General features: G+C 42.5%; 1 protein-coding gene across 10 annotated transcripts in view; it reads left to right on the forward strand.

Annotated features, from left to right (window-relative positions):
• LOC131137133 (uncharacterized) overlaps positions 1-13,678 on the forward strand; it is a 51,048-nt gene that overhangs the window by 16,694 nt on the left and 20,676 nt on the right. For 9 of the 10 annotated variants that reach the window (XM_078798078.1, XM_078798079.1, XM_078798074.1 and 6 more), the window contains exons 3-19: positions 473-757; positions 842-946; positions 3,214-3,332; positions 3,406-3,624; positions 3,725-3,812; positions 4,877-5,029; positions 6,547-6,644; positions 7,615-7,787; positions 7,864-7,971; positions 8,503-8,883; positions 9,005-9,820; positions 11,213-11,407; positions 11,498-11,719; positions 11,834-12,058; positions 12,144-12,344; positions 12,419-12,586; positions 12,687-12,902. In XM_078798078.1, the coding sequence (XP_078654204.1) occupies positions 473-757; positions 842-946; positions 3,214-3,332; positions 3,406-3,624; positions 3,725-3,812; positions 4,877-5,029; positions 6,547-6,644; positions 7,615-7,787; positions 7,864-7,971; positions 8,503-8,883; positions 9,005-9,820; positions 11,213-11,407; positions 11,498-11,719; positions 11,834-12,058; positions 12,144-12,344; positions 12,419-12,586; positions 12,687-12,902 (3,772 nt within the window). The remainder of the gene's footprint in view (positions 1-472; positions 758-841; positions 947-3,213; positions 3,333-3,405; positions 3,625-3,724; positions 3,813-4,876; positions 5,030-6,546; positions 6,645-7,614; positions 7,788-7,863; positions 7,972-8,502; positions 8,884-9,004; positions 9,821-11,212; positions 11,408-11,497; positions 11,720-11,833; positions 12,059-12,143; positions 12,345-12,418; positions 12,587-12,686; positions 12,903-13,678) is intronic. The other variant, XM_078798075.1, reaches the window with a different exon arrangement.

Below are 13,678 nucleotides of genomic sequence, written 5' to 3' on the forward strand. Positions count from 1 at the left end.
AACAAGGAGGAGTTAACATACTTTTGATATCCAAATGTTTTAATGTTCATAGTTTATATTGTGGCTGCACAGCAGACAAGTGGTTAGCACGCAGGCCTCACTCAAGTTCGATTCCACCCTCGACCATCTCTGTGTGGAGTTTGCATGTTCTCCCCGTGCATGCGTGGGTTTTCTCCGGGGTACTCCGGTTTCCTCCCACATTCCAAAAAACATGCTAGGTTAATTAGCGATTTAAATTGTCCAAATTGTCCATAGGTATGAATGTTAGTGTGAATGGTTGTTTGTCTATATGTGCCCTGTGATTGGCTGGCAACCAGTCCAGGGTGTACCCCGCCTCACGCTCGAAGAGCACTGGAAACTCTGTTTATAAAATGTGCTATATGAATAAAAAAGTGGATTGGATTGCATGTACTGTATTATTTCATCATAATCAAACCATCCACTCATCACATTCTCCTTCTGACTCCTCCAGCCAGCTCCAGAGGAACGCAAGGAGGACGTTGAAATCAAAGAAGATCCAGAAGAAGTCAAAGAACTCAAGGAAGATGGCGCTGAGAAGATCGAGGAAGAACCAGAAGCTCAGGAAAAGGAGTCAAACGAAGGGGAGAAGCCCAAGGAGGAGGTGAAAGAGCCGAAGCCTGCTAAGGATAAGAAGACCGAGAAGAAGGGCGACGACGCCAAAGGCTCCAAACGCCAGAAAACCATTCAGTGCAAAGTCACCTTACTGGATGACACGACGTTTGAGTGTGAACTTGACGTAAGTGACCGCAGGTTACAAGATGCTTGCGTCTGAGTCTTATCTTATCTAATCAGTTCTTCCTGATGGTGTCTTCTCATTTAGAAACACGCTAAAGGGCAGGAGCTCATCACTAAAGTGTGTGACCACCTTAACCTGTTGGAGAAAGATTACTTTGGCGTGGCTCACTGGGAAACACCAAGCAGCAAGGTCAGCTTTTTACTGCGTTTGTTTGAGGTGGCTATTAGGGATCCACCGATATTTTTTGGGGGGGCTGATGCCGATACAGATTTTTTTCCATCACCCTTAGCCGATGGCTGATGGCTGATACTGCTTTGATATGTAATGATAATAACAAATATTCCAGGTCTCAATTTTAAACAAATATTTATTGAAATGTAAACACTAGGGATCGACCGATATGTTTTTGGGGGGCCAATGCCGATTTTTTTGGGCCGATATTTGTGGCCGATACTGCTTTTGATCCCTCAATTCACATGAAAAAATGACAATGATAACACGTATTATAGGTCTCAAGTTAAAACAAATACTTATTGAAATGTAAACACGAGGGATCGACCGATATGTATTTTTTGGGGGCCATGGCCGATTTTTTTCCCCATCACCCTTAGCCAATGGCCGATTTAGCTTGGGCCGATATTTGTGGCCGATACTGCTTTTGAACCCTCAATTTACATGAAAAAATGACAATGATAACACATATTCCAGGTCTCATGTTTAAACAAATATTTATTGAAATGTAAACACTAGGGATTGACCGATATCTTTGTTTGGGGGGGGGGCGATGCCGATACCGATTTTTTTTCCATCACCCTTAGCCGATGGCTGATTTAGCTTGGGCTGATATTTGTGGCCGATACTGCTTTTGATCCCTCAATTTACATGACAAAATGACCATGATAACACATATTCCAGGTCTCATGTTTAAACAAATATTTATTGAAATGTAAACACTAGGGATCGACCGATATGTTTTTGGGGGGCCAATGCCGATTTTTTTGGGCCGATATTTGTGGCCGATACTGCTTTTGATCCCTCAATTCACATGAAAAAATGACAATGATAACACATATTATACGTCTCAAGTTAAAACAAATACTTATTAAAATGTAAACACGAGGGATCAGCCGTTATGTTTTTTTGGGGGCCGATGCCGATACCGATTTTTTTTTTCCCATCACCCTTAGCCGATGGCTGATTTTGCTTGGGCTGATATTTGTGGCCGATACTGCTTTTGATCCCTCAATTTACATGAAAAAATGACAATGATAACACATATTATAGGTCTCAAGTTTAAACAAATATCTATTGAAATGTAAACAATAGGGATCGACCGATATGTATTTTTTGGGGGCCAATGCCGATTTTTTGTGGCCGATATTTGTGGCTGATTTTTTTCCCATCACCCTTAGCCAATGGCCGATTTAGCTTGGGCCGATATTTGTGGCCGATACTGCTTTTGAACCCTCAATTTACATGAAAAAATGACCATGATAACACATATTCCAGGTCTCATGTTTAAACAAATATTTATTGAAATGTAAACACTAGGGATCGACCGATATCTTTGTTTGGGGGGGGCGATGCCGATACCGATTTTTTTTCCATCACCCTTAGCCGATGGCCGATTTTGCTTGGGCCGATATTTGTGGCCAATACTGTTTTGATATGAAATGATAATAACAAATATTCCAGGTCTCAATTTTAAACAAATATTTATTGAAATGTAAACACTAGGGATCGACCGATATGTTTTTTTTGGGGGCCGGTGCCGATACCGATTTTTTTCCCATCACCCTTAGCCGATGGCCGATACTGCTTTTGATCCCCCAATTTACATGAAAAAATGACAATGATAACAAATATTATAGGTCTCAAGTTTAAACAAATATTTATTAAAATGTAAACACTACGTATCGACCGATATGTTTTATTTGGGGCCGATGCCGATTTTTTCCCATCACCCTTAGCCGATATTTGTGGCCGATACTGCTTTTGATCCCTCAATTTACATGAAAAAATGACCATGATAACACATATTATAGGTCTCATGTTTAAACAAATATTTATTGAAATGTAAACACTCGGGATCGACCGATATGTTTTTTTTGGCGGCCGATGCCGATACCAGCTTTCTTAAACGCACATTGCGTTTGCGGGGTCCTCTCCCGCTGGGGCACCACAAAGCTGACCCGGCGGATGCCTGACTCTAAATCATGCGGTGGAAAAATATATCGGCGAACCCACGAGCGTATCGGCCGATACCGATTCAAGGAAAAAAACACAAATATCGGCCCGATATATCAACCGGCCGATGTATCGGTCGATCCTTAGTGGCAATATTCACCTTTTATGAATAGATTTTGATTGTCAAACCAAGTTCCATTGACATTTGATCCAGAAATATACATGGTATTATTATGGTAATGTATGTTTTATGTTCATATGTAACATAGACATGGCTGGAACAGACCAAGGAGATTCGCAAACAAGTTCCCGGTGCTATCTACGAGTTTACTTTCAACATAAAGTTCTACCCTCCTGACCCGGCACAGCTTACCGAAGACCTCACCAGGTTAATTCATCTTAAATGTTCCTTATGCTGGTATCGAGGATGCAGATATTGATATTCCCTCCTTATTTTCCAGGTACTACTTATGTCTTCAGCTAAGGAAGGACATCATGAGCGGAGTTCTTCCCTGTTCCTTTGTCACCCTGTCCCTGCTGGGCTCTTACACGGCACAGTCAGAGCTTGGGGAATATGACCCAGAAGTCCATGGAGCCGACTACGTTAAAGATCTCAGTCTTGCTCCCGGACAGAGCAAAGAGCTGGAGGACAAGGTGATGGAGCTGCATCGCACATACAGGTAAGCCTCCACACGCTATTATGACATAAAGAATGCGATCTGTTATACATTTTCATGATGCCTGAACACCTTTCTTTCATTTTTTTTTTTTTTTTGAAAGGTCAATGAGTCCAGCTCAAGCTGACATGTTGTTTCTGGAGAACGCCAAGAAGCTTGCAATGTATGGTGTGGACCTGCACCAAGCCAAGGTAAAATATGTACACCGCATAAATCCACTTACACTCATTTTAAAAATCCTTTATGCTGTGACATCATTTGTTTCAATTAAATCAATCCATCACACCCAGATTTTATTACACAATCGATGTCTGATGCTTCTCAGTAAGTGGGGGATAAAGCCTACTACTGAACTCCATGACCTCATAGTGTGCAAAATTCTGCCCCCTTGTGTATATGTGTTGTAAATGCAGGATTTGTAACATTAGCCATGTTTACATGGACCAAAATATTCCAATTCCATTCGGGTTATTTACTCAAACGGAAAGAATCTAACCTTTGTATACACCTCATTCCGAAAGAAAAGTGCCAATCCGAATTAATATATAATCGGATTCCAGGGGTGGAATATTCCTTTCCCCAATCCGATTGAGGTATCTTGTACCCGCTCAAACGGAAAGACTCAGACTGCGTTCTTCTTCGTGGTGTTTTTCTTCTTCTGTTGTTTATTGGCAGTTGTCAAGCAGCTTTCGTGTGCATTAGCGCCATCTGTGGAACAGAATCTAAACCCTTCTATACGCCATTCACAAGTCCAGTTTTATTAAAAAAGAAAATACATATCTATATAAAACATGTGCCGAGCTTAATTATAAAATATTAACAAGATTGAACTTTATCTTTTCCTGTTCCCGGGTGCGTTCTTTCAGCGAATGCTGAGATATGACGTAACACGCAGCTCCAGATGTTCTTCGATTTAAAAAAAAAAATGGAGGCAAGCAATCGGCACTGGACTGCTGGGGAAAGTTAGTTTTTGATTGAAACGAAATTTCAAGACTGGACAAAGGGAAAAAAAACTGGGAATACGTGAAATAAGTGAAAGAAAAACTGGAGGAAGTCGGTATCACGTGATGTTGGTGTTTACGTTTTACTGGGCATGCCCCATTGACTATTCTGGTTGATTATAGCGCCGCATGGAGACACGCGATTGGAATATTCCTTTCCATGTATACCATTGCTTTCGGAAAGGTCATTCGGAAAGAGAAAAACTCCTCATGTAAATGTGGCTATTGTTATCACGCTCTCTTTGTGCTTCCAGGATCTTGACGGCGTGGACATTACGCTGGGGGTTTGCTCTAGTGGTCTCATGGTTTACAAGGACAAGCTGAGAATCAACCGTTTCCCTTGGCCAAAAGTTCTCAAGATCTCTTACAAACGCAGCAGCTTCTTTATTAAGATCAGGCCGTCTGAGGTAAATCACAGTAATATAAGTTTTTTTATTCATTTATGAATAAAACGACTTCATTCATTCATTAAAAAAAACAAACTGCCGCCTTTGTCGTGACAGTATACACTTACTGAGGTGTTTGCTCTGCAAAGTAAATATGAACAAAACAGCCAAAATGGTGCATGCTCACAGACATTTGCTACATATATAATAATAATAATAATACCTAATGTAAATTATTTATTGTGTAATTTTGTTTACAGGCTTGATACTCTATTTTATTTGTTTATTTTATTTTAAAACATTCCAGTTAACCTTCCTCTTAAACTATCACTGCTTCTTGAGATGAACCAATGCACATTTATTTGGACATCAGTGATGCAGTTTTGGCTGCATGGCGGTCGAGTGGTTAGTGCGCAGGCCTCACAGCTAGGAGACCAGGGTTCAATTCCACCCTCGGCCATCTCTGTGTGGAGTTTGCATGTTCTCCCCGTGCATGCGTGGGTTTTTTTTCTCCGGGTACTCCGGTTTCCTCCCACATTCCAAAAACATGCTAGGTTAATTAGCGACTCCAAATTGTCCATAGGTATGAATGTGAGTGTGAATGGTTGTTTGTCTCTATGTGCCCTGTGATTGGCTAGCGACCAGTCCAGGATGTCATATTGGGTAATTTGGGTGTTAAGGTGACTATAGGGGTGTTATGTCATCTACGGGCCTCTAATAAGCCCTAACAAGAATGAGGCAGTTGAAGGGTAGGTTAATTAGCGACTCCAAATTGTCCATAGGTATGAATGTGAGTGTGAATGGTTGTTTGTCTATATGTATGTGCCCTGTGATTGGCTAGCGACCAGTCCAGGGTGTACCCCGCCTCTTGCCCCGAAGACAGCTGGGATAGGCTCCAGAAGCCCCTGCGACCCTCATGAGGATAAGCAGTCGAAAATGAATGAATGTCATACTGGGTAATTTGGGTGTTAAGGTGACTATAGGGGTGTTATGTCATCTACGGGCCTCTAATAAGCCCTAACAAGAATGAGGCAGTTGAAGGGTAGGTTAATTAGCGACTCCAAATTGTCCATAGGTATGAATGTGAGTGTGAATGGTTGTTTGTCTATATATTCCCTGTACCTCGCCTCTTGCCCGAAGACAGCTGGGATAGGCTCCAGCATCCCCCGCGACCCTCGTGAGGATAAGCGGTAGAAAATGAATGAATGAGTGATGCAGTTTTTGTGTGATTCTGCCAAAGAACACAAAAAACAACTGCAAGGGTGAAGACAATACCTGTTGCTTTTGCGTTTAGTGAAGTTAATTTAGGATTAGTTACTTTAATCTGTGTGTTTAATCAGAGTATAAATGGCTTGTTTTCTTATTTTTTTTTTAACTTCATTGAATTCTTTAACTGGACCGGATTTAGAATGTGTTAATGCGACTTTGCTTCAGGGTAAATGTCATGCTTCATGCTGGGTGGCCGACTAATGTGATCAACCCAATGTCACCATCTTTGACTCTTCCCTAACGTTCTTTTTCTTTTTTTCCACCTTCAGCAAGAGCAGTATGAAAGCACAATCGGCTTCAAACTGCCCAACTATAAAGCCTCGAAGAAGTTGTGGAAGGTCTGCGTTGAACATCACACCTTCTTTAGGTAAGAACAAGTTGAACTTACCCAGTTTGAATGTCATTTCCCTGCTTGGTAACACGTCTTTAGGTCTGTCCTCTGTGTAATTGGCTAAGTGGAGCCTAATCCGTGAAATTGGCTCCATGTCCGTTTGACCAGCTACCTTGCACTCGACCTAACCTGAGAATGAACCCTCTCAGGGTCACAGTTGTTGCTTGGAAAATTACACAACATTGTATTCAAAGCGGGCCAAATGTGGCCCGCAGAACACTAGTTTGAGGCCCCCGCCTTGATATGAAAGTTTAATGTTAGTGCGGCTCCCGCAAGTTTGATATGGATGCTGTATGGTATCATGTACCCAGAAAAAATGATTACATTTGATTAATGTTCATGTTAAAGGTTAAATACGTAACTGTTAATAGTTATCCTCCCTATCCGTGGGGAAGTGGTAAGTTTTTGGCTATTTAAGTTTAAAGGAAATAACTTGAAGGCTACCGTTTAGGTCGCTAGCTCTCTAGTTTGCGAGTTAGCATGTGTCTCAAGACCCTGCAGTTGCACAATGTGTTGTAAATCGGGGGTCCCAAACACGCGGCCCGTGGGCCAAATGTGGAAGAAAAATAAAAAGTAAGATATTTGAGAACAGTGGAATGTTTTATCAGAGCTTTTCTTGTAGAAAATCGAAACCAAAGCAAAGTTTATTCATTTTTCTGTTTTTAATAATGCGTTTTTTTTTTTTTTTTTTTAAACCTGATGCGGCCCAGTCTCGCCCAGACCCTAGCTCCAGTGGCCCCCAAGTAAATTGAGCTTGAGACCCCTGATGTATACTATTGACCTAATATTTGCAAATGATGATTAATAAATGTTAATTATAAAAAGTGATATTGGATAATTCCTCACGGGACACCTGACGGTTTCTCAAGGTACACTAATGTGCCGCGGTGCCAGTGGTTGAAAATCGACCAGGCTGGAACATTAAACACATATTTCTATCTCTCAGGGTTTCAACAATAGAAGCTCCCTCGTCACGTCGCTTCCTCGTCTTGGGCTCCAAGTTCAGATACAGCGGGCGCACTCAGGCCCAGACCCGGCAAGCAAGTTCCATGATCGACCGCCCGGCCCCTCGCTTCACACGCTCTGCGAGCAAACGACTCTCCCGCAACCTAGATGGAGGTACGCACTTGAATGCCTCATCATCGCATTCCACAAACCTCGAATCGTAAAAGATGCTCTTCCTTCGGTCCAACAGCTGGAGACGAGACTCTCCAGACGCTCACAGCATCAACCAGGTCTGAGGTTGATGACTGGTCGCTGATACTTACTTCTGACAAACCGTACCCTTTCCTAGAACTTCCAGGTACCTGGAATTGTCTGAAGCTTTGCTTGCGCTTTTTCCTCCCCCTCACTCATTGATTCACTAATGGCTTCCATCCATGGCTCATTTGCCGCCTTTAACACTCTCACAAGGAAGACCTTTCACCTTTGGCGTGAATGTTTAACTCGTCATCGCAGTGACTGGCTCGGCTTTGCCTGGCGTGATCCCAGGGTACTTTTGGTCACTGCATATATGAATATCAACTTTGACGCTCCTGTTAGTCAGTCGAGGCTTCTGTTTTGGCTTGCAGCTTGATGTTTGTTATGCCGATGTTTGGTTGTTGCTTCAGGCTCGGCATCTTAACCTGGTTCCATAGCTTCGTAATCATTTCTGCTGATTGTCTGTTATTGAAAGAACACATTGCGATGACAGCATTGGCTCTGCTTTTTGGAAGTAGCACCTATTGAGCTGACTAACTCCGACTTACTGGACTCACAAAGCTCTTCATGTGCCTTGAAGGATGGTCATCATCGCACATAACTCCATCACATCATCATCATCATCTTTTCACAGCCAGAGGTCAGGCATTTATTCAGTCCTGGAACACTCATGAAGGTGGTCGGCCATGGTGGGAGCTTTCATCTGACGCACAACTTCAGACTAAAAACGAAGATGAGTGGTCGGCCCTGCTCAAACGACAACCTCCTTTTCCGTTTTCCCCGTCTTTTGATTTTGTGAAACGACCAGGTATGAGCATTTGTAGTACCCGATGTTCATTAATTTTTTTTGTTATGTATTATTTGATTTCCGTTATTTACCCTCCAGCTAAGCTCAGCTTAGCCGACGTCAGCTCTGTTGACAGGCTATTGCGACCAGCACAGGAACAGCACTACGACTGGTTCCGTGTCTTTGACCGAATCCCCAACCTGTCATTTTATGTCGATAAACTTCAGTGTGAGTCACTCTGTGTGCCGTTATCATTTTCCCAAACAGACGATGTATATACTTTACTACAGCATGTGCATTATTGGCCTTTTTAATGATTCCTAGTCCTTGCCTCTTCCCCTCCTTGCAGCCCGGACCCAGTTGGAGGATGAACAGATTGAGTGTATTACCGAACAAGAATTGACAGAAAAGGAGCTCACTGAGAAGCTAGAGACGATGGTGATGTTGGTGGACAACCTAGAAGAGATGCAAGATTTAGAAAGGAGGCTGAGGAAAGTGAAGGATTTGGAAGAAAGGCTCCAAGAAGTCGATGAAATGGCAGATCGCATCCAGGAAGTCATAGAAGAAGAATTAGGGGAGCAGGAAGTTGTCAAACTAAAAGAGGAAGAGTTACAAAAAGAAAGCGAAGCTATAACGTGGAACGTGTTGAAAGATTCTGTGATGGCGGTGAGGAAAAGTAATGACGGAGAAGATGTGGATGAATTAGAGGAGCAAATAAAGGAGGTGTTTCTCAAGGGACTTTTACCTGAGGGTGAGGAGGCTGAAGTGGAGAGTAAAAACAAGGATGCCAGTTTGTTTGACAGTAATTTGAGAGAGAAGCTACGTCAGTTAGAAGAAGAGTGGCAAAACGAGGTGGAGGAGAAGTTTAGTCCTCCACCAATGAGTCCCTCTTCAGGGGTAACCTACCACAGGGTGGAAAGAACCAAGAAGAGAGTTGCTTTTCTTGACCAGCAGCAGCCTAATGCTACAAAAGAGGCCCAGGCAAAGCTGATAATGTCCGAAAAGAGATTAGTTGAGATTCGAGTGCAGACAGAAATAAAAGACGTCAGACCTGAGAGTGTTACTGAGATGCTTGATATTAAAAATAGATCTCAACCAATAGAAGGAAAGGATATGTGGGCCATGCTTTTTGACCGTCCACCATACACGGCTGTCGTCAAACCAGGTACAGTATATCGTTGTCAACTGAACAACTTTCTTAAGTTTTTGACTATGGGGCAGGGTGGCACGGTGGTTGAGTGGTTAGTGCGCATGCCTCACAGCTAGGAGACCGGGGTTCGATTCCACCTTCAGCCATCTCTGTTTGGAGTTTGCATGTTCTTTTCTCCGGGTACTCCAGTTTCCTCCCACATTCCAAAAACATGCTAGGTTAATTCGCGACTCCAAATTGTCCACAGGTATGAATGTGAGTGTGAATGGTTGTTTGTCCATATGTGCCCTGTGATTGGCTGGCCACCAGTCCATTTATTACCAAAGACTTGTAAGACTTTGACGCCAACGACTCAGGACTTGACTCGGACTTTAGCATGATGACTTGAAAATGCTTGACATTTTCAGTGAATGAGTAAAAGTAAGGGCTGCATGGCGGTGAGGTGGTTAGCGCACAGGCCTCACAGCTAGGAGACCGGGGTTCGATTCCACCTTTGGCCATCTCTGTTTGGAGTTTGCATGTTCTTCTCTCCGGGTACTCTGTTTTTTTCCCACATTCCAAAAACATGCTTTTGGTTAATTAGCGACTCCAAATTGTCCATAGGTATGAATGTGAGTGTGAATGGTTGTTTGTCTATATGTGCCCTGTGATTGGCTGGCCACCAGTCCAGGGTGTACCCCGCCTCCTTCCTGAAGACAGCTGGGATAGGCTCCAGCACCCCCGTGACCCTCAAGAGGATAAGCGGTAGAAAATAAATGAATGAACAAACTTAAAAAAAGGTCACAGGTCAGGACTAGAGTCATGAGATTTGGACTCAAGTCACACTTTTGATGACTTTGGACTTGACTTAATATTATTACCAAAGACTTGTAAGACTTTGACGCCAACGACTCAGGACTTGTCTCGGACTTTAGCCTGGTGACTTGAAAATACTTAACATTTTCAGTGAATGAGTAAAAGTAAGGGCTGCATGTTGGTCGAGTGGTTAGCGCACAGGCCTCACAGCTAGGAGACCGGGGTTCGATTCCACCTTCCATCATCTCTGTTTGGAGTTTGCATGTTTTTTTTCTCCGGGTACTCCGGTTTCCTCCCACATTCCAAAAAACATGCTAGGTTAATTAGCGACTCCAAATTGTCCATAGGTATGAATGTGAGTGTGAATGGTTGTTTGTCTATATGTGCCCTGTGATTGGCTGGCCACCAGTCCAGGGTGTACCCCGCCTCTCGAGACAGACAGAGGCAGCTGGGATAGGCTCCAGCAACCCTCGTGAGGAAAAGCGGTAGAAAATGAATGAATGAACGACTATGGGGCAAACCTTATTGTCTCCTAATGGATGCTAATTTTGTTAACATGAAAATTCAATATGCTAGAGCAACTTTTCACCCCATTCTCTTTACTTTGTTCAGTCACATCAGTGGAGCCTGTTGATTTGGATGAGGGGGTGTTTTTCACCTCAAAAGCAGAGGTTACATCATATGATGTTGAAAGCATCTTAATACCGCAAGAGTCATCGATAACGGAAGAAAAGTTCCCACAAAGAGATGACGACTGGTTTGTGTTGCTGCATGTAGTTCCCAAAGAATCAACCTATGTCCAACCAGGTAGAGCTGAATGTCGTGTGCTGCTTTTCCGTAACGCTTCAACTGGCTTGTACCCTCTTCTCATGATCGTCCGTGTTCTACTCATGTCAGTTAACTTCACGGAACAAGACCTGATGGAGGCTGAGAGTTTCAGAGTCTCTGTGGTTGAAATGTACAAGGAGATTAGGGAGGTTCCACTTGAAGAGAGAGAGATAAGCGAACGGCCGCCAACACGTCTTCCAGAAATCCGACAGCAGCTGGCGAAAAAGCGAAATGATGACTGGTTTGTGTTGCTGGACGTTGTTGCCAGAGAAACAACGATTGTGCCACCAGGTATTGCTTGAAGTCCTTTACTAAAAAGCAAGCAGTCACTTTGTGCTTCGCTGGTATTCTTTAGCTTCTCTTCGACATCTGTAGCATCTGAGGATTTGTATCTTTTCATTATAGTCGCTTTTGACGTGCCTGGTAAAGACGACGTCTCTCCGGCTGACATGACGGAACTTGAAACGAGAGACAAACCCTCGGAGGTCGCAGTAGTGGAAGAAACGGAAATGAAAGATGATCTGAGCTTAAGAGAAGTCGCAATGATGTCACGGGGTATAACCGAAATAGAGGATGACTGGTTTTTACTTCTGGATGTTCCCACCAGAGTAATACAGTTTATGCCTCCAGGTATTGCTGATTTATGGTACTTTTTTTATTGCATAAAAAAAAAATCAATGCTTTTAATGTTTTGCAACTTTTTTTTTTTGCCAAGTGACCGTTGCTGTGCATGATGACCCAGAGAAAAGCATTTCTACTCTGACTGAAGAACAAGTAGAGGTTGAAATAGAACCGATAAATGTGCAGAAGACTCCTAAGAAAACACAACCAGAACAAAAAATAGTCATCACTAGAGATGATGACTGGTTTCTACTTCTGGACATTTTTCCCAGAGAAAGAACCTTTGTACCAACAGGTACTTATGTCGTTTTTTGTACTTTTCACACACATCAGTAAACCAACCAAACTAAAATGTTCATTCTAAAACAGATACTCTACCAATGCCAGCTAAAATCTATCCGGATGTTAGACCTGCGTTTGATGAGGTTGGGCTTTACCAGATGAAACAGCCGCCATTGCAGTCACAGCCAAAAAGCATTGATGACTGGTTTGTTGTGTTTGATGCTATTCGGGAGGAAGCAGTCCGAATACCTCTAGGTATACAATGTGTGTTTACTCCGGCCCCTATATACTTGATATATACTTACAGTGTGGTGCTTGATAAAAACACTTATCTCACTTTGTCTGCTTCTGCCAGTTACTCTGGCTGTGAGGAAGCCGTTTGAGACTGAGGTGTTAACCACTGAAAGTAGAACATGGGAGAAGATGATAATTGGTGAGAGCAGGCGTGATGAGACACGTTTCTCGGAAATGAGACTGAGCCCTGTTGGACCAACATCAGGAAGGGAAGAAGAAGATGATTGGTTTGCCCTGTTTGATATCATCACAGAAAAGACTGCCGCTGTACCATCAGGTACTGAGTAATGTATTTCAAAAATATGAATTAGGGATCGACCGATATGTTTTTTTTCGGGCCGATACCGATTTTTTTCTCAAGTTTAAACAAATATTTATTGAAATGTAAACACTTGGGATCGCCCAATATGTTTTTTTGGGGCCGATGCCGAATTTTTCCCCATCACCCTTAGCCCATGGCGATTTTGCTTAGGCCGATATTTGTGGCTGATACTGTTTTTGCTCCCTCAATTCACATGAAAAAATGATAATGATAACAAATATTACAGGTCTCAATTTTAAACAAATATTTATTGAAATGTAAACCCTAGGGATCGACCAATGGTTTTTTTTTGGGGGGGGGGGCGATGACGATTTTTTCCCATCACTCTTAGCCGACGGCCAATATTTGTTGCCGATACTGCTTTTGCTCCCTCAATTTAAATGAAAAAATGATAATGATAACAAATATTATAGGTCTCCAGTTTAAACAAATATTTATTGAAATGTAAACACTAGGGATCGACTGATATGTTTTTTTTGGGGCCGATAACGATTTTTTTCCCCATCACCCTTAGCCGATTTTGCTTAGGCCGATAATTGTTACTGATACTGCTTTTGCTCCCTCAGTTTATATGACAAAATGATAATGATAACAAATATTACAGGTCTCAATTTTAAACAAATATTTATTGGAATGTAAACACTTGGGATCGACCAATATGTTTTTTTTTGGGGGGCCGATGCCGATTTTTTCCCATCACCCTTAGCCGATGGCCGATATTTGTGGCCGAT

Source organism: Doryrhamphus excisus, linkage group LG17 (assembly GCF_037039965.1).
Source record: "Doryrhamphus excisus strain RoL-2023G ecotype Guam linkage group LG17, RoL_Dexc_Guam_v1.1, whole genome shotgun sequence".
NCBI classification, from domain to species: Eukaryota; Metazoa; Chordata; class Actinopteri; order Syngnathiformes; family Syngnathidae; genus Doryrhamphus; species Doryrhamphus excisus.